Genomic DNA, 21795 nt, shown 5'->3' with positions numbered 1-21795 from the left:
TAATTCAAGAGGTCGCTAAAATGCTTAGATTGACTAATTAAGAAGTCGCAAAAGAGCTTATATTGACTAATTCAAAAGGTTATTTCTATTCGCGCTGGGACGCTATTTGTCGCTATATTGTTTCATAACCGGGTTATATTGTCACTAATTTCGCACATATTTTGTTATAAGATTATTCACTTTGATACTAACATATTATTGTTTCTAGTTACGTATCTGCCTAATCCTTTGAGATAACAGGCGTGGTATTCATTTTTGTTATTGTCTTACATTAAGTGGGTTACCATTCTCATCATTTGTTTGGGTATCACCGTGGCAAATTTATAAATCAATTATTGTGTATCATTGGATTAATATAAAATGGTCCTTATTCTTTCGACGTCAAGGACTAATTTCGAGAATAGCTATTTACTTATAGTTATTAGCTGTCAAATACAAGCTACATTATACTATACATTCATTTAAAAAGGGTCTGTCAAAATTTGGCCTTAAACGTGACCATAAATTGTTTATTCTTTTGTCTGAGATTTGTAATGTTTGTCATGCATAATTTCTATATTATCAGAAACAAAAATAATCGATTGAAAATAGCTGGGGACATTGGCAAGTAAACATTGAGTCTTTGGTAGTAACATTTGCAGTAACAAACATACAGACAGACAAACAAATTTTCTGGTATTACATTATGTGCTAATTGCTAGCAAACCTTTTATTCTTTCAATATTACTCTTCTATTATATTTTTCAAAATTTTCCAAAATTTGTCACTTGTGTTGTAAATAATCACATTTCTTCGTTCATAACGGGTCGCTTGGTTTCGGTGTTTATTCTCGCTAAGGGTTACCCGACTGCGAACAAAAGAGGTATTTATATCTATATTTAATCTGTGGGCTCTGGTGTCTGGTGTGGAGTATCTTCGGTCGAGGTAAGAGTGACTAATGGCTTTGTGCTTATTAACTGATGCAGGATTGATTCGACACTTCGGTGAAGTTCGGCTGTTTTCGGGAACGCTCGGGTTGAGAAAAAATAAATTCAGAAATTAAAAAAAAGAAACATTTATAGCTTCGTATTGGTAAAAACTGTCAACATAGTTTCATCATGGCAATAAAGGCTGAATGATTGAAATGTGTATAAATATCATTCTGCTACGCTCTGACGGCTAAACTGCTTGATCGATTTTGGCTGTATTAAGCGAAGACGCAGAGCAATAGTTTAGATTCCAACAAAAAATGATAATATCTTACGCATCGTATTACACTCAAAAGCCGAATTTTATCGAAGTGTATAATCAAAATAATATTCCTGCTCACTTCCCCTCATCTGAGCACTGAATCATTTCAAAACAAACTGTTAGACACCTGCATGTTTTTGAGTTATTTTTCAAGTCTTCTGAGTTTCTGTGATTTATTAAACTACTATTATACTGATGTATCAAATTATATTTCTGTTCCCTATTTTTATGTTTCTTTATTTTGTTCTATTAGTTTCTTATCTGAAAGTAAAAATGTCTTCTTCATCATCACTTATTTGTGTTAACAAAACATTGACACACAAGTTTACTCTAAAAAGTCACTATATTTTTTACATGTAATCAATAAATGACAATACATTACGTACTGATCTCACTAGTACTACAATATACATCAAACAAACGCACCAATGTAACTAACAATCACAACATACTAAACCAATCACGAAAACAGCTTGTACAAAAAGTGTCAACGTACACCACTTCCATATAAAACTTCATCGCATGATACACGTTCCATCGCTCGGTTAACACCACGCCGCTACCGTTCGTCTGTACATAGCGATCGATGTATACAGAGACGCGGTCGGGCGACACTACGCCGGGCTCGCGGCCGGGGAGCGCACTGTCCAATGCTACGGGCGTGGTACGGAGGCCCACTTCAGCGCCGAGGAAGCCCAGACCTGCCTCTATCGCCGGCACTGGAGTTAACACGCCTAGAGGTATACCTTATTCCTTACACTGTAAGGATCATTTTCGAATGCGTTTAATTTTTTCTACATTTAAAAATTGTTGTAAATATTTTTTGTATTAAAAACTTTTTTCTACTTTTTTAATATATGGTTCGTTTTGGTGTGTATTAATATTCTAAATTTGAAATCTTGTAGTTTTTTCTTCTAGATTCTATTTTAGTCTTTCTCTGGTTTGAAGGTTGTATGTAGTTTTAAATTTCGAACTCAAGTTCTGGTGTTTTATATTCTTTTGTTTTTAAATTCCATGTCTGCTTAACAAAGGCTCGATTTTCAAATTAACCGAAGTTGGTAATAAAGGTCAGGACATTTTATTATAGACTTTATTTCTCTTATATTTAAGGTTTAAATCTCTTTTTCTTACTAACATTTCTCTATGTGCTGAACTCGCTATAAGCAGCGATGTTGTATGTGTTTGTAAATAATATTATTGTTGTAATTGAGCTTATTTTATTAACCAACTTAGTTTTAGACTATTTATACTGAATTTTAACTTTATCTTTACAATTTCTTCTAGAGGTAACTATTTTGACCGCACCTCATTGGGCTTTATAGTCACCACACCGTACATACTAAAGCACCGGGTGTATGGGATATATGGATGCAATTTAATTTACAACTTCTATATTTATACTTGTCTATTGAACAGAGGTTTCGTTCGGTGTTGGTGTTATTTAAACGTCTTTTGAGGCTCAAAGCGAGCTAGCGGAAGCGCGGCAAAGATGTTAGGATATGAATCAATTTGAAATAAACTTTAACATCTATGACATGTAGATTAAAATTGCATGCCAAATATTGATTAATAGCACGGCGCGCGGCGCGTCTTTAAGCTGTTATTAAACTTGCTAGTTAAGGTTTATTTTAAATTGATCACTTTATCTTAACTGCGATTCTTCTAGTTTGCGTCGGTCCTTAACGTGTAAACTAGCAGAATACATATGTATTGTATTATTAGTTGCACTTGGGTTTAAAATCGTGCGTGTGTTGCTCAGGCGGCGGCGACACGCTCCCGCTGAGCTGCGCCAGCACGCCCAGCGTGTCGCGCGACAGCACCGTGGTGGCGCCCGGCGCCGACGTGCCGCGCCGCGCCAGCACCACGCCGCGCCGGCCACGACCCAACTCGCTGCATGCGCAGACCAAGTCCAGTACGTACACTCACGCATACTTACTTACTGTGATATTGTATTGCCTCACTTGCATACTTCTTACTCGAATGAAGTTAGAAGTATGGTTTCGCATCGTGTCTCGGAACGATGGTGGAATTGGCTTACATCTCGCGTGTTGGCCGAATTGAAGTCGGGTACTTTATATCTCTTCAAGAACAGTTCCCATGTTTTTCTTCACCGTTTTAAATGTGACATTCGACACTTGGATTCTATTTACTTCGATAAGTTTAAACTGTTTTTACTTAAGCATGTTTCTTGTAACAATTAATTGATATTAAATATGTATATTTCCAGCACCGCCGGCAGCTCCGGGTGAGGGCAAACCGCCAGTACACAGAAAGCCAAAGTCATCCAAAGATCAAGATAAGGTGCGTACCATACATGATACATTATTTTCGTTCTATATAGCTATAATAACACTTATCCCCGGTTTCTAGATACATTTAGCGGTAGTTTATCTATACAATTACGTTTTTTTCATATGAGTTTAAACGCTATTGAATAATTAAACTATCGCTTAATGTGCCTCAGACACCGGGAGTGAGTCATATAAAAATAAAGTTTGAATATACAAACTACCGCTAAATATGTATTAGAAACCGAGCATTAATCATTAAGGACACTATTTACAGCAAAAACATAACAAAATCAGCTTATAAGTCCTACATTTCAAAGTAATTTATTAAAATATATTCACAAAATATCAAGGATTTATATTATTGTCACAGGCGGGTCGCGGCAAGTCGCTGTCGGCGTCTCCGGGCCGCACGCTGTCGCCGTCGCCCGCCGCCTCCAAAGACCCCAGCGTCGACAAGGAGATCGCTAAGGTACGATACTACATATTATATTATAACCAAAATATTATGTTACTTGTCTAATTACCTGTTCTGTTGTTTATTCTCTGTCTATTGTGCTAAGAATGCTGATATTGTAAGTGTCGCCATTATTGTTAATCTAAGCTTTTATCTACCGTCTTAAGACCATTATTCATTTGGTGACGGTGTTGGTCGATTCGTCCATCAAATCATTTGATTCGAACCTTAAATGTGTTTCCGTTTAGGATAATCCTTTTATTATACAACATTGACATTAATTTTCAATGTTTTGTCATTAGTAATCTCTTTTATGTCTGGGCTATATAGTTGTAAAGGAAATTTATACAAAGTTTATCATCCCGCAATTGGCCAGCGTGGTGTACTCAAGGCCTAACCCCTCCGTTTTTACGGGATGACACCCTTGCCCAGCAGTGGGACATTAATGGGTTAAACTTATTTGATTATAACCAAAATACCGATTGACGGTACAAACATAGTAGTCATTTCAGCAATAAATGTCCTGTGCTAACATTAGAAAAGCCATAATTTTCATAGGTACTTGTTCATTGATGTGGTTATCATGGTTCATCATCATACTATGTGTTGTGTAGCCGGGCGCGGTGTCGGGCGACAGAGACAAGAGCGTGGTGAGCGCCGTGGAGGTGACGCAGAAGCTGGAGGCGCTGCAGATACAGAACGGAGACGCACACCTTAATCATAAGGTATATTGACACTACCAAGAAGAAATTTATACATAACCATCCATTAAAACACGTAGCCCGTGTAACAAGCCATTTTTACCACGTTTGGGTGTGGCTCAATCATAGCGCTAAACGTCATAGAGGTCTATAAGCGAGGAAGCAGTCAGATACTTAGTCTTGAATATAAACAAAGAATATACACAGTCCACAGCAGCACTGCAACTTCAAATTCTGGACCTTATTTTAAGATAGAGATATTGCTATAATAGTACAGCTATGTATGTCATTATGTAATTAAAATTTTTAAATTACATATAATATGTTGTATCTTATTATTAATTGACTGCAATGTTTATACTTTCTTTGTCTAACTTTCCAGGCAATCGAAATCAAAGAAACAATAGAAGATAAGCAGGAAACGAAAATCGAGCAAATAACAGAAGTAACGAGGGAGGAGGAGAGGCCGAGCGAACATGTCAGCGAACACAAGACAGAACAGAAGATTGAACAGAGAGCAGAACAGAAGGAGAAGATTGAACAGAAGGTTGAGAAGAAGGAAGAGAGGGAGGAGAGGAAGGAGCCCTCCGTTGAGAAGACTGATGATAATGAGATGACTGGTGAGTGAAATACATGTTGACTTCACATGTTAAATTAACATAGAAGGTCCTTTTCCCAGCGACCCTGACCGGCGTCTTATACAAAAAAAAACATTGTCGGCATTGAGTCTCATCAGTTGGTCATATGCATTTGTCATCATTATTCATACCTTAATCATTGACGGTATCCTGAGTCTGCAATATTGACTACTTACTGCAATTGTTATTCGAGTGGAAAATATACATGTAAGAAAAGTAAATTTCAAAATAAGTGGTAATGCATGGTGTTAATAATGTGATGTGTATATGTTCTAGCGTCGATGAGTCGGCGCATCACGACGGAGGAGCAGGCCAAGGCCGCGCTGGCCGAGAGGAGGCGCCGCGCCCGGGAGGAGCTCGAGCGACAGGCCGAGCTCGAGCGACAGAGGTACACACTTACTCACACTTGTAGTACATTCAACTTTAGCTACTTCAATGAAGCAACAAGCATCTTATTTGTTTTTTACATACATACATAATACCGCTCCTGTTATGAAGGAAAGGTGTAAGAAATACACCCACGTTATGTCATTGAAAATTTGAGTCCTATGCATTATTTTAACACGTTATTAAACTCTGGGCTATTTTGAGAATACTTTTTTTTATGATAAACTGAGGTTATTAGGGACGAACATTTTAAACTAAATAATAACATGTATAACTTTGTGTATCGCAGGCTGCAGCGCGAGGCGGAGGAGGAGGCGGAGCGGCAGCGGCAGGAGGAGGAGCGCCAGCGCCGCGACGAGGACGAGGCGCGGGAGCTGGCGCGGCTCCAGCGGGCCATGGAGGAGGAGAAGCTCAGGAAAGCGATCGAGGTACAGGGGGCTCGTTATCTCTTGCTACACACAAAATAGAAAGAGTATCTAAATATATATAACTCAAAGTTGACGGACTGACTGACATAGTGATCTATCCACGCACAGTCCACTCTACTAGACGGATCGGCCTGAAATTTGGCATGCAGGTAAATGTTATGACGTAGGCAACCGCTAAGAAAATATTTTGATCAACTCTACCTCCAAGGGGATAAAATAGGGTATGAAATGTTGTATCAAATTTCTGTCCTTAATCACAAACGACGTGGACGAAGTCGCGGACAAAAGCTACTATTTATATAAAGACGAGAAAAGGTACGGACGAACGGGAGGGAGAATATTAGGGTAACTGACAAGACTAGCTGATTATATTATAGGACGCGTATAGCTGTTTAAGAGAACATTTCTTTCGTAGTTACGATGAGTATGTTAAATATTTGGTTTTTTGCTATTCATCTAGAACAATAATGGTCTATCTGTATTATTTGTTTGGTTTGAAACTGTTTAACTACGTTGCGACTCCTTTGTTATGCAAGATTTTTTTTTATTGAAATCACATTTGAGAACTATATTACATAAGTACTACGTTTTAGCAGCAATAATTACACAAACAGGTTTTTAAATATGACTCACTAAGGACAAAAAAAAAATCTGTTACATTACTTTTATTTTGATTTGCAGGCTCAACAGCAACTCGAACGTGAAGAAGCCGAGCGCAAGGCCCGCGAGGAGCTGGAGCGACAGGCGCGCCTCAAGGAGGAGGAGGAGAAGCGCAAGGCGGCCGAGGAGGCGGAGAAGCTGCGGCGCGAGGAGGCCGAGCGGGAGGAGAAGGAGCGGCTTGCCAGGAAGCAGCGCGTCGAGGCCATCATGGCCAGGACCAGGCTGCGGAAGGTACACAACTACTTTAAACTTATTTATCATAAAATCGAGGCTTCAAATAATTCTACAATCCGGAAGGATACATATTTACGCATAAGCTGGTCAGTAGTAGGAAAATAATGGGTACTTATTTTGGACATTATATACGATTTCGATGTGTATATCTATTCAACAATACAAAGGGGTCTGAAATGAAGTTCAATTCGACCTTGGCTAGAAGAGGCAAATTCTCCGCGATTCTTTCGCGTGAACGTTCCAACCACATGGGCTTTGCTCGTATTTTGAACTGGCGCGAAGCTTGTAATCTCAATGTAAAAGAAGCATAACAATCGTTTCAGTTTAAGGCACATGTTGTAGTGTATTTTGTAGCAAGTTGTGTTGACTTACTGAAAAAATCTTGGAAACTAAATTTTGATCTAATTTGTTTACAATGCGTTCAGTCAATCGATGTAAGAGAAGAAGAGAAAAAGGTGGGTAATTTTATATATCAACACAAAAATGCACATATTAGTTTTTCATATTGCACACGATTTCGAAACCTATTCATTTAATGGGATCAAGAAACAAATTTTCCATGAAACTGCACGCTAAAGTCACAAACAACGACACCAAGTTCATAGTCATATTTATAGAACGTACGTTATGACATTACAGCAAGCAGAAGAAGACAAATCAAAGAGCCAAGCACCAGCGCCCGCCCCCGCTCCCGCGCCCGCTAGTGAATCCGCTCCCGCTCCCGCGCCCGCCGCGCCTGTGACGGAGGCCAGCCCCGCCCCCTCCGCGCCTGCGCCGGTACCAGACAATGGCAACGTGCAACCTACTGCTGACCTTCTAGGCCTGGACTCCACGCAGGTACTTACATACTACATTAACTACACTATATTTTCAATTACCTTCCCCAGCGTAGTGGCCAAACTCCCTCGTTACAGAAGGAGACCCTCGCCCTCAGGGCATAATAAGATTTTTATTTATTCACTCCTTTTACGCGCACTTGGTCAGAATGGTGTATTCAAAGCCTCCCTCATTACGGGAAAAGGCCCTTACCTAAAAGTGGGACATTAATGGGTTATTCCTTTTTTGTAATTTACTATTTCACCAAACTTATACAATCTAAAATCTGATAATTTCTGCGTACAATGACACAGTTTGAATGATATTTTTCGTTTTGTTATCTTTCAGCCCCGCGAGGAATCGAAGCCGGCGGTGGTAGCGAGCACGCAGGCGGAGAGCTCGCCCGCCGCCACTGAGCACAGCGCCACCAACAACGGCAACGTCACTGCCGACCTCCTGGGACTGTCCGACACAAATGAAGTTAGTTCACAATGTTATATTTACACGAAATAGATCACGAAGAATAATAATCTTATAAGACCGCTATAATATGTCTTAAGAATAAATGAATCTTAAAAATCCGTATAATATACTATGCCTATGGATACTAATAATGTGAGTTCGCCGAGTATTCTGAGAAATGATGTTTAATTCAGTTATCCCAATGGAGAATGTTACTAGGTATGCCAAATCGCTTGAAATTTTGACTCAGTAAAGCCTGTACATGTACATGAAAACTAGTTTTTGTTTTAGTCAAAAATACCAAGTAGTTTGATTTTACAAGCATTCAAAGTATTTCAAAGTTTCAAAAAATATCGAGTCCCGCTAACAGCGTGACGTCATAGTACACCATGCCGCGCGGGCCGCGTCCCGCTTAATATCAAGTCTCCAGCCGTAGATGTAATAGCTTATGCAGTATTTTGTTGTGTTTTTGTCTGCTTATTACATTTAAAGTGTAATAATAGTAAATATTATTAAAAAAGACTATGTACGCCAAACTTAGCGTAATATACAAAGACGTCACACCGACTCGCGCGGTTACAACTTGTTTTACTTATAAATCGGAAACTAATTGACGTATCAAAGTAATTCTTTCACTAGTATTTTTTATTTTTAACAGAGAATATGGAGAGCTAATAATCCAAATTTGTTAATATTCTCCATTGTAGCTCCATTTAGCTAGCAGAATTTAATGTTTACGTTAGTGAGTTTGTCTTTAACTATGTCGCTTTTCATATATTCACTTGTACATGTTCTCTATCTTCGCAGACTGAGGACAAGACCGCAGAGCAGACGACGGCAACAAAACTACCGACCAACGACAACGCGCCAACCATCGCGCCAACATTGGAGGCCAACAACGGCAACGCCAACATTGGCCACATATCCGCCAACTTCATACAAACGGAGCGACTCTCCAACGAGAGCCAGAAGCTCAACGACGTGCCCAAGATCTTGGACGACGACTTCACCACGCACAACGGGCATAACCATCCCTTGACGTTGCAGAATGCGATCTAATTATCACTAGATAAGGTTGGTTATTGAATGCAGTCTTCATTGCGTATATATTGGCTGTTAGGACACTACCGCCGTATAGCAAAATCGAGACGTTTTCCCAACAATAAGATGTTATAAAGTTATTTCAATCGCGCGTGAAGTAAAGATCGTATATGTTAAAATCACTAATCGCTCCGAATAGTCGTCTACGAAATTCTGGACGCTCTTGATTCACGATACTTTATAAATGAAACTCTTAGGAAAGTATAAACTAATATAAAATAATCAATTTATAATGTCCCGGCGGTTGACTCAACTTCTGCTTGCACTAAAGACCATCTTTAATAATAAGTTGTAAAGGTGCTGAAACTTTGAAAATTGTTACGTTATTTCACAAAATATTGGTGACTTTACTTTTTAATGGTGCTACGTTATTTAGATAGACTTAACAAATTTAAACTTAGTATGTACTGAATACTAATCTTGTCGCAAGCGCCTGTTCCCGGGTACTATTCCCGGTTGATACAGATATTATCGGATTTTACACACTAACGAAATGAAATGTATAAACTAACTCCAATTAGCCGCTTTTGAAATACTATATCACTACCTACTTCAGAAAATAACACTTAGTTCAGTAATAAAATAGTAACATACATGAATGCACCGCATTTGATTCCCGGCTGTAACACTAATGTTACAGAATACTACCTACACTCTTAATAATACAAGCGTGGTGTTATCTCGGAAAGTGTGTGGAACGCTATAGCCAATATGTATGCATGAAAACTGGGTTGGTATCCGTCACTCTAAAAACTTAATACCTTACTAATAAACGGGTTTATGTAGTGAAACTGGCTGTATATTGGTTCATATGTTTTATCTCACTCACTCACGTGAAATTATGTGTGAGTGAAAGAGACAGAACAACTAAAGATTACGCGACGGTTTTGCACGTTTATTAGTAAGGTTTGTATATTATGTTACATACTTATAAGTTAACTGCAGTAATCGTTATCAATGCTTACTTGTTATATTTCAAATAATAGTTTCGAATAGTTTATTTATAAAATCGGGTCTTTGCCCAGCAGTGGGATAATACAGAGATTTTTTTTAAATAAATTAGTCAAAACTATCACTTATTAATATAATAATCACAATAACAATAAAATATTTTAGAGTGACGGAACCGAGTGGCAAGGAAAGTAAATTATTTAAATTTTATAATTAATGCATTTATGTAAATTATCGCAGTGAAAAAACAATATATTATGTACTAATGAAGAAACGCTAATTCGGGCAAAGCTTGCAAAAGCTAATTATCGATACATGTGCGATCAATGTGAGCGAAACAAGGAATAAATAATCATTTAAAATATATAAAATGGCGAAATGTGGGTGTCATTTCATGTATTTTTGCCTACAACTTTAGGTAGAACAGGCGTGATATTTAGTATGAATGAAAGATTTACTTTTCAATATTAGTTCATGCATTGTTCAAAGACGATTTTCTACATGTCATTTCCACAGTTGTTGGTTGATTTCATTTTGGGACAAGTTAGAAATTGGTATTTTATTTATTGACCTGAAAATGAGCTCTTATTAACAATAGTTTCGCTTACATTGGTACAGATTTCAGGGCTTCAATCGTGGTATTTTTATTGAAAATTATCTCTAGTATTAAATATACAGCATAATATTGTTAGTCTAAATATTACAAATCTGAATGAATTCGGACATGAATTAAATTTTCCATACGATTCAATACAACATATTGTTTGAAGGGTCATCGTAAGTCCGGAGTTAGGCATCGTGTCTTTGAGAAAATGTTCTCTGCCAAGTCCTAAACTGGCGTAAGCGTAATAATACACAGATAAAATGTTAATATGCAAGATATTTTTCAATAAAAATGTCATGGATTTAAGGTAACCAATATAGATTTAGGTAATATTTTATTTATTCAACTAAGAAAGTTTGTGAAATGCACAGAAGTGTCTATGTTTGTTACAAACATACAAAATAAACACGATTATGAAACATGCTGTATTATTGAGGCAACTAACCAATTTATTATGAAATTAACACATTTACTTTGGCTGATAATTTGTGGCTGATTGTTTGCGATGCAATACGAGTTGCGGGAAATTTGCTCTTTACTTAATAATGCCCGTTAATAGTGGACGGCATTATTGAATCTGCTATAGAAAATAGAATCGAAATGTGGCTTTTAAAGTCTTATTATTAATACTTAGAGTCGGATAGATACTTATGCTTCCGATTTGGAAAGGTACCCGTTAAATAATGTTGTAGTCCAGCAAACAGTTTGCCGTAAATTATTTGCCCAAGTAAAACAATGTTCTACAAATCTATTTCTTCAAGTAGATTGGTCGATGTTAAATAAAAAATCCGTCTTAAGAATTGGTGTTGTGTGATAATGTTCTCAGTAAGTTAATTTTAATTGTAATATAATTAATATATTCACCATATATTAATATTTAAAAAAAATACGTAGAAAAGTTGCCACTGCGAAAAAAATATAATTGACAAATTCGGAAAAGTGAAATTTTAATAAATTGAGCATTTAAAATTTGTAAATGAAATTAATAATTATGCATAATCTTTTTATTTTAAGACTTGATGCGATTTTCTCTTGATAATTATATCGCTAAGTAAATGGGAGATGGGCCGAAATTATGAAAAATCTTTGGACAGGCCTTGAAAAAGAGCTACATGAAAAAGCAAAATTCTATCGAAATAGAAAACCACTAGAATATGACAGCAGGCATAGCATGGGGTAAGACAACTGTATGTCATGGCTAACTGTCATTTGACGGTACCTTGTCGTGTCTTGCCATTACCCCGTGCTATGTCAAAATCTCGGATTTTATCCACAAACGCAAAGTTTGTAAGGTTTCTTCATACCTGTGTTACAATATAATAATAGTTTAGAATGAAATCGTTACACCTTATGAATTCATGATCGGCCTTTAGGCTTCAAACTAGTAGAAATGCGCACAGAATCACCTGATATTTATAAAGTTTCAACTGCATGTTTTGTCTCTGTCTTTCTTAGAGCATTTAATTCAGAGAGAGTGAGATGCAATATACAGTTTACTTTTGAATGTTCAGGTTATATTCGTAACACAGATATGATTAACCATGACGTTGATTTTTTCTTGAATGTTGTTCAGAAAAATATAAGTCTTAAACAGTATATATTTGGAGTTGATATAAAATGAAGTTATGCTTAATAAAGTTACAATAATGTAATTTAAGTTATTTAACACGTTATATATACAAATTTTTGTATGATAAGTAGATAGCATTCAATGTTATTCAGCTTCTTTTTTATAGGATGTTAAAGAAATATAGTTATTTGTACCATTTTTTGGTTGATATGAGGTTTAAATGGGTTGCATTATAATATTCAACTGGACTTAGACTAACAGTTTCATAGTTATTGTAAATTAATTATTGAGTCCAAAGTTCGAGTTACGTTTTCATACAAAACGCTTAGTAAATATATTTTTATCGTTTTAAGAATTAATCTATTCAGTACTAAACGTTATTTTGCCCCTTTTTTATAATTAATTTTTCTATGAAAATGTAACTGAAACTCAAGACTCGGAGGGCGTTGACCCTTCTTCCTAAACTGTATATTATTCCATAATATTTTCTTTCACATAATAATAATAATAGTAGTTTTTTCCAATTCATATCTATCGTTTGTTGAATACATTGTTGTTTTGTGTGTATGTAAGATATAGTGCAAAACTAAATAGTTTTGTTAGCTAGGATATAGATATTTGAATGTTAACAAAGAATTATAAAAAAATCGTGAGGAAGCAAAATCGGCTGTCGTCTCGTATACGAATGGAGACCAATGTATTCGACATTCGGCAGACTTCCATTCGCGTCAACTGTCAATCACATGTCAAAGTGACACTGTTGACAGTTGACGTTAATGACATTTAACGATTATTGCTTGTAGGTAACATTTGTACGATTCGTGTTTTATTTTGCTTATCCATCCACTTTTAATCGTGCAAATCAAATAATTGAATCATGTAGAAGTCTCACGGCCTTAATATTATACAAATGTATTCTTGGGCGCGACGTTTTGACAATTGCACATGTCATTTTGACAGCTGTCTGAACTATTAGCTAAGCAATTTTTATAGCCATGATGTTTTTGTAAGAAATAATACAAAAAATGTTTTCCTCTCATGAAGTAATATTTATAATGGTTTAGTCAATTAGTAATATGATATAATTTGCTGTTTAAAGTGTGTTAATTGTCAAAAAGTCACGGCTAGGCGGTTGGTTCGGTGAATTTGTAATATCATATTACAATGATCAGTGTGGCAGGCCGTCGGAACACTTAACGACCGACACCGGTCACCGCAGTTGATAGTTTTGACTGTCGCTTGAGTCGCTTACAAAACAAACCTGCGACGAATACCAAAACAACCTAGTCTAAAAAATCTTGAAAACGTGCTATTAAAATTATTGTAATCGTTTATTTATGTGAGTTTGTGGAACCAAGATGGCGGCCTGTCACACTGCGCCCGCGCATGTGTGTGAGTGTGTGTGTTGTGTGTGTGCAACGCAGTCCATACATCGGTACGGTAGTAGTTACGAGGATGATAATATAATTGATATCATACATAGGTGGACATGCTTCGATGCGATATATAACTACTGTATTACGTTAATAAACATCATGGATTTATTAAATGAAACAATTTTAATACGAAAAATAAATACAAAGAAGTTATTTTGTGTATTATTTATAAACTGTCACCCTACTTTGATATTTCTACAAAATAATTACTATAGTCACCTGAAATTGATCAGACGAAAAGCCTGATTAAATAGCTGCCTCTTCCGCTTTGAGCAGCTGCACCAATCAATTGACGATTGGTATAAGGTCAGAACATAACCGACTTATTGTTAATGATGAAGATCATCGTAATATAACCTTGAACAGTCTACCAATACACTGGTAGAAAAATATATCCCTACGCTCTACAGTACACAAATACAAGTGTGTTAGACTGAAAGTTAATTTGCATATTTGATCAACGAAAAAACAAAACACTATTTTATTTATAGGAAAACTTATTTTTTTTCCAACATACTGTCGCGGTATGCTGTAGGTCTTCCCACAAACACTATTTACAAGTTGCTACAAACCGATTGAACTCGTGACTATAACCCTGGGTTTGAATATCCACATTTCCTACAATTTTAATTTCAAACAAATATTTGCTTTACCTACATGAATATTTTCTTCGCATGGGAATCAAATCCACTCTAGAAGACCTGACCTGTGAATCTGACCTTTGGGCATTTAAGACTGTATTTAATCATAAATTATTCATAGATAATTATTATGGAGTATTTGAACTATTCACTGCATAACTCCACAGGCTTTTTCAATATAATAAAAAGTACTCCGTGTGACAGGCATTGATCATTGATGTTCTTAGCTTAAAGATAATTAAGTATTTGTCAACTACGGCGTTGAAAGACCCTATTGAATCTACTAACTTAAACACCATTTGCATTGTGCTTCAAAATTCCACCAAAAATACACATTACCATACAAACCTCTTATTTTAGTGAAAAAACATCCACGTGTTTACTCACGACGACGTCAAAATAGCGCGAACAAGGGCTTTTACTCCACAAGCCGCCGAGGGACTTAATGCTAAAATAAAGCAACGTGAAAATTGACAACTGCGTATATTTATTTCACTATTGTTATAATACAGTTTTACATTTTGCCAGCCCTCACAAAATGTTATTAGTATAACTAAAATATACATAACATAATATTAAAAAGTAACAATTATTAATAAACATATTATTAATACAATTATATAAAAATATAGATAAAACACTAAAAGCTGCTGATTACACGTTGATTATAATGTACTTCGAAGACAATTATTTTGCTTAAAATATAAAAAATATACCAAATTAGTTTTTATACCCAAAACATAACTAAGAAATTAAATTAAATGACAAAATAAAGTAACAAAATTAAAGTCAAATATGAAAATGTATTAAATATTTCAAAAGTTAATTACAATTACGAATCTACATTAAATTTATTTATAATTGAAAATACGCCTCGTGAAACTATCTACTATTTATTTAACTTTTATATTTTTTATTAATTTTTAACAATTAGGAAACAGGATCACACAGAAAAATATAAGATTTTCTAGTTATCACTTAGTGTTAGATCATAGGAAGGTAATATTTTATATTTAGGTATATAATAAGAAGGAACGTATTTCGACAATCACTTGCGATATTCAATTTGACCATATTTTTTCGCCATTTGCGGCTTATAGAGCCATTACATATTTTTTACACTAAAGTTGTTTTAGGTAAATTATAATGGTGCCAAAGCCTAGTTTTTGAAAAACGTCAGAGCAAATCAAATAAAAAACAATATTTTATTATCGAATTAAGTAATTTTAACTCACTGTACGTGACGCAACTAACAAAATGCGAAACAAAACTGTTGCGGTCAATGCAAAATAATTCCTTGAATTCTATATTTCCCTTAAAAAACACAATAAATTCATATTTTATATAAAATAGGAAGCGATACATTTAAACGGGATTCGCTTATTTATAACTTAATTACGGGAAGGGTGACGATGACTCAAAAATATATTCCATTCAGTGCCCGAGGCGAAATTATAACGATTTCCTTCAAATTGGACTCTAATGATTTACAATCCACGATTTATTTACGTTGTCAAAATATTTTATGCTTCGCTTACGATCTCTTCACAAATAGGACAATTATTCGCGTTTTATATCGCTGAAATACGTCAATTTTGATATAGATTTTTAAGTTAAAACTCTAACACGGTATTTTCTATGAAACAGTGAAAATAACGCTAAAATAAGCCTTGTTATTATTAATTGGCAAGGATTCTCTTATAATAGGATATGTCGTAAAGATTTTATAAGTCTTTCTCAAGAAATAGGTTGTATTTAATATAATATTTTATTTTGTAATAATCAATTTTTGAAGACACTTAGTTTGGCATTTCCATTTCCTGACTGGATTCTGAAACAAAAGATATTGTTTGATATTAATAATGGATTTCTATGAAATGTATCTGTTAATAACTTTTTAAGTTAAAGGTTATGAAAAGGAGGTATTATTGTATTCCTAGAGGTGCTTTTACTGTAGTGAAATAATAATACTCCTGAAATCATTAAATTCCTTCCTTGATTTAAGTCTACTCCAAGCTTCTAAATTATTTTATTACTATTGTAGTAGTTATAAAATCTTCGTTTAATATCATGAGATTATATTGTTTTATTGCTTAAAAGTTTACAATTAATATGTCAAAATTAGTTGAAATAGCGAAGGCCATATTTTAGTGCCGGTAATAAAATAAAATCCTCTGTTTCCCAATAGCTTTTTACCATCGACTACACAAAAAATGTACAAAATGTTAAACTTCAATAACACCGGGCAAAGTGAAAAAGTTACTGAGTTCCTCAAAGAAGTGAAAATGATCTTTTAATTAGAGTTAATTCATGTTAATTGTACTTTAAAATTCAAACAATTAACCATTTTATTGATGTTTCTCAACAAATAAATTAACTATTTATTTGTTACAGGATTGCTGTAGAGTCAAAATATCGGCAAATATTTGTAATTGTTACGATTTGACTAAGACTATTCGTCGTATGTCAGTTATCCACTTACACAGTAACGCTTTTGTTTTCCTCAACCAAAAATAGAGAACCCTTTATCTAAATAATGATTTATCACTCCCTATGAATACGCATTACGCCCTTACACAAACTATTTATTATGAATATCGAATATAAACTATTGCAGTAAAAACGTACCACCGGCGTCGGCCCACTTCTTGCCGCGCATGCCGAAGAATCCCATCTGACTCTTCCGTTTAGGCAGGGGGTTGTCCAGCAAAAACTTAATTTCGTGCGCGCCGCTGTTTTTCAAATCTTTCTTGCCCCTCACGCCGATAAATTTGCCGCGAAACGAGAGGTCGTAGGGACGCTTGTTGTCCAGAGATTTCTTGCCACGAACACCGAAGAACTGGTGCATATTCGCCGCACGTTTTGCGATCTCATTTGTCATGGAAATTGGCGAGTCTTCGTAACTCTCGCTTTCGAGCGTTTGTATTCTGGGACGATCGAGTTTCTCGAGGTAATGAGAGAGCAGTTCGTCGAGGAGCGGGAAGGTTTCTTTGTAGTTGGGGTTGTCGTTAGACGTGTAGTCGATCTGTCCGATCAGGGAGCCGTCTCTTTTAGGGACGTATTCGCTGCTGTCGAAGCTGGAGAGGGACTCCTTCTTGCCGCGCATGCCCATGAAGCCCATGGGAGCTCGCTTGTAGAACTCGTCACTTGTCTCAAGAATTTCTTGGAGGCTCTTCTTGCCTTTGACGCCGACGAAGAACTGTGGTTTTCGTTTAAAGAACTGTTCGGTTTCGTCACCGAAGTATTTCTTGCCGCGCATGCCGAGGAAGCCCTGCGGCACACGTTTCACCACTTCCTGGGAAGTGGCCAGCGACAGCAGCTGCAGCGTGATGAAGATGAAGCAGGCACGACTCGCACCCATCGTTGTATCAACTGAAACAAACATACGGAACGTGAATACACGCAATAAGGAAAACGTTGCAATTATAACTTCTTAAGATAATGTGGGATTAGCTTTCATGTGTATTCTTTGAAATTCCCTCGGAATTTTATCCTATTAATTTATAATTACGTGGTTCTTTTTTTAGATATTTCCTTTGAAAATGAGTAGACGCGAGTTTTATGTCAGTTTCAGCTAATTGTGGAAAAAATAGACTCTACATTATTCTGTTAAGAACTGATTTTATTTCTTCTATTTTATACAAGTAATATTTACCGAGCCACAATTTAGTTATACCCAAAGGCTAATAAGAAACAAATTAGAATCATTCAGCTTATTTCATCCAAATCGTACTTATAGTTTAAAATATTTTACATAACGGTGGCTATCAACAAAGGCGTCTATAAAAAGCGTCCCCCACGGTGACATAATCCCCCCCAAGGGACCCCATACTGTGTGTACTACCCCTAACGCAACGTGCTTCATACAACATTCATGTACATACAAAACACTAGCACTTTGGTACACTCATGATGGAACCGCTTTTTTGTTTTGAAAGACAACATTGAAACTAGTTTACATAATAAAAATATGGTTATTAGACTTGTAACCTTGTCATTTTCAAGTATATTAGGACTTTAAGTATAAGTTTAGGTATAATCTATATATTAGGATTAAGGGTCTACTTCAGACAGGTACAAAAAAAGGTGCTATGTTCCAATTTCACTCAGAGAGAAAGCACTTTGCCCGACCTAAAAATCGAAGCTAAGGCCTCGTGACCATTTTCTTTTTCGTCAGGAAAATGCACTACTGTATGTCCCGCTCCAGGGAGGTAGCGGGGGTCTGTCATGTCGGGCTCTCCCGCCGGCTTTTAAATTCGGGCTTACTGACTAAAAACCTGACGGTGTTCCTTCAACAGTCACCATAAAGTGGCCAGGACGCGGTACCTCCAATTGGATACTTCACGTCCCAAAGCCTCGTGACCAGCAGTTGAATATAAGCAGAGCTTACTAGTAAGTACAATTTTTTTTTTAGTTTACTCTCGATGTCTTTTTAATTTTGTATTATGACATAATAATAATATTATGTGTTGTGTCGTGGTGCAAAATGCACATACCTAGTTTCATAACTTTTAAACTCTCGCGTTGCATGTTTAATGTATAACAGAATTCGGGAATTGATGCGTTCTATTACATTATGCACATAGTTTAATTATAATATCCTTTGGACATTTGTTACCAAGTTATTTTCGTAGTAAAAAGCCTATTACTGTGAACTGTCAGTACAGTTAAAGTTTACTGAACTAAAATTACCATTGTTTAACGGGTTACATTAATTAATTCACCACAACTACCATTTATTTATAGACTAATACTTATGTAAACCAAATGTAATTAATAAATACGACAGTAAATTTTATCTCGTTGGTTTGTCTATTACATTGTACTGTTAACCACTGAACTATCTAATACTCCGCAAGAAATAAAAATGTAAGTTACTTTTTCAGAATTTTAATTATTGCAGGCCGCTGTCAAAATCTCGAAAAGCAATAAAATAATCAGTCTTATCTAATCAGACTGCCTTCATGGCGCAGTGGTTTACTATTGCGTCGGGAGGTCGTGGGTTTGATTAGGTACACCACACTTAACAATTATTTGTGCGATCCACAAATAATTGCTTCGGATCTGGTTGCACTTTATGTCCGTTGTTTGTATGTTTGTAAAAGTCCCCACGACATAAGAGCAATTCTTAGTGAGGGAGCTATCTTAAGCTATATACAACGAAGGTATCTAACAAATTTCCCTAACTCAAATTTACCATCCAAGGGAATTTTTTTAACAAATATTCTGTGATGATCCCATATCTCGTAATCCTACAGTATACAAATGGATTTCAAATTAAAAATCAAGAAATTAATTGAAAACAGATTAATGGATTCATTTGAACGTGACTAAGTTACAAATATTTGTGAACATAACATTTAATTAACTAGAGCGGGTACTTTTGGGCGGTTGGAATAACACAAACGTTGCCTATTAACCAGGTAAAAGAAAGCGAACTAGCTGTACTTGTTAATATAATTACTTGTTAATATATGTATGCCATGTATAATTAATTGTTTAATGACATAGTCGATTTCAAAGATTAGGGCCAGTTTCAAAGTTAATGCGGTAATGTATAATAGAATACGGGAAATCCCGCGAACACGCATTTAACCTTAAAAATTCCCGTATTCTATTATACATTAAACATGCAACGCGAGAGTTTAAAAGTTAATGCTGTAATTTAGTGTAGGATAATCTATCCGATGGATAGAGTGACAACGAATGTATGAAAACATCTGTCACTATTTTACTGCGTTGTGGAGGTCAGATAGGCAGTTGCTCCATGTGAAACACTGGTATTCAGCTGCACCCGGTGAGACTGGAAGCCTACTCCAACATAGTTTGAAAAAAAGGCAAAGCTGATATACTTGTATTGGATTAACTAGATAAATGATAAATATATTTATAGACTTTTAAACGCATACATAGATTTTCCATACCAATACAAAATTAATTGTCCTGGAATGTGAACCCAAGTGTCGTTAGTTTTACACAAGTCAAAAATCTGGTTTCGCGAGATCCATTATTTCTCTTAAGGAAAAAATAAAATAATAGTTCCTGTATCCATATTACATCATAACTCTATTATACTTAGGTCCAAAAGGTATTAACAGCACCCTAATATCTCTATATCAAAAAGTAAATAAAAACAATATGAAACACATAAAGTTGTGTTTATAATAATTTTATTAATGGCGGCCGTGGTCCCTTTATTAAATAACAGTAACACTGTCCGCTGAATTATCTTATGTGAGGATATTATAATAATATATTATATTTCTGGCGTTTTTTCGTATACATGTAGACTATAGTTTATTTTCTCTACGTGGCTTGGATTAAAACTCTCTTAAGGTCACATAACTTCTGGATAAGTCTAGGTTAATTTATCTATCTATTTATTAATTTATCTAGGTTAAACTGGATCAAATAAATCAAGGAATCTTTCATCCTTTGATAGGTATATAATTTGTTATAGACTAGGCTATGTATTTACATTTATTTATCTTCTATCTAAATCGACCGTATCGTATATCGCATCCTGCAGCAATGGTAGTATCTTAACACAAAAAACTATTATGGATGTTATTTTAGTCTCATTATCATCTAGTTAGTTTCATCGCCCGAGTGTCAGACCCTAAAACATTACATTATAGTCTTGAAATAATCTAAATTGCCTAAATTCTTAGTCAGACTTGGAGGTTTCACGACCACTAATTATGGACGTTCAAAACATGTCAAAAATTAACCCTCATACAAAAGGTCTTGAACCCTTCACTTCAGTCTAAATCCGAACAAAAAATAATTAGAAACCAACTGCGTTGTATTTCGACATCGTGTGAGAGGGACACAAGATACGATATCTAGTAAGAGTGAAAAAGATGGAAGATGAACGCTAATGAGCACTATAGCAGCTAGAATACTACGGCGAAGGCTTAAAAGCCATTTAGAAGGTGTGTTGAGGTTACACCGTGAAGGATTAGCCGTAAGAGGCGTTGAAACTTTGCTTAAAATAGAAAAGTTGTTGAAAGCAATTTGGTTAGAATGCAATTTTGATGAGACTGTTTTTGAAATCGATGGATATGTGTTATTTTCATACCTAATTAGTTACATTATTAAATAACGATGGATAATATATGGTCATTTTATTTCCCTAATTAGTTAGTTTTATTACTAGTAATGAGGGTTCTACACACATTAATTCTTGTT

General features: G+C 35.6%; 2 protein-coding genes across 14 annotated transcripts in view; one reads left to right on the top strand and one right to left on the bottom strand.

The window, feature by feature from the left end:
* Positions 1–14116, top strand: part of LOC142982314 (uncharacterized) — a 72737-nt gene extending 58621 nt beyond the window's left edge. For 7 of the 12 annotated variants that reach the window (XM_076128744.1, XM_076128752.1, XM_076128749.1 and 4 more), the window contains 14 exons: positions 1827–1970; positions 2262–2297; positions 2990–3142; positions 3458–3531; positions 3892–3990; positions 4590–4700; positions 5059–5296; positions 5591–5702; positions 5991–6129; positions 6811–7020; positions 7449–7478; positions 7663–7860; positions 8188–8319; positions 9109–14116. In XM_076128744.1, coding sequence (XP_075984859.1) covers positions 1827–1970; positions 2262–2297; positions 2990–3142; positions 3458–3531; positions 3892–3990; positions 4590–4700; positions 5059–5296; positions 5591–5702; positions 5991–6129; positions 6811–7020; positions 7449–7478; positions 7663–7860; positions 8188–8319; positions 9109–9360 — 1928 coding nt within the window. In that variant the 3' untranslated portion in view covers positions 9361–14116. The remainder of the gene's footprint in view (positions 1–1826; positions 1971–2261; positions 2298–2989; positions 3143–3457; positions 3532–3891; positions 3991–4589; positions 4701–5058; positions 5297–5590; positions 5703–5990; positions 6130–6810; positions 7021–7448; positions 7479–7662; positions 7861–8187; positions 8320–9108) is intronic. The other 5 variants (XM_076128747.1, XM_076128750.1, XM_076128753.1 and 2 more) reach the window with 4 other exon arrangements.
* Positions 14117–15071: 955 nt separating this feature from the next.
* Tk (Tachykinin) overlaps positions 15072–21795 on the bottom strand; it is a 97427-nt gene continuing 90703 nt past the window's right edge. For both annotated transcript variants that reach the window (XM_076128766.1, XM_076128767.1), the window contains exons 2-3: positions 17233–17976; positions 15072–16435 (exon numbers count right to left, since the gene is read on the bottom strand). In XM_076128766.1, coding sequence (XP_075984881.1) covers positions 16404–16435; positions 17233–17965 — 765 coding nt within the window. In that variant the 5' untranslated portion in view covers positions 17966–17976 and the 3' untranslated portion in view covers positions 15072–16403. The remainder of the gene's footprint in view (positions 16436–17232; positions 17977–21795) is intronic.

Source organism: Anticarsia gemmatalis, chromosome 21, assembly GCF_050436995.1.
Source record: "Anticarsia gemmatalis isolate Benzon Research Colony breed Stoneville strain chromosome 21, ilAntGemm2 primary, whole genome shotgun sequence".
In the NCBI taxonomy this organism is placed as follows: Eukaryota; Metazoa; Arthropoda; class Insecta; order Lepidoptera; family Erebidae; genus Anticarsia; species Anticarsia gemmatalis.
Note: the sequence above shows the minus strand (reverse complement) of the source record. Positions and strands in the feature narration are given on the sequence as shown.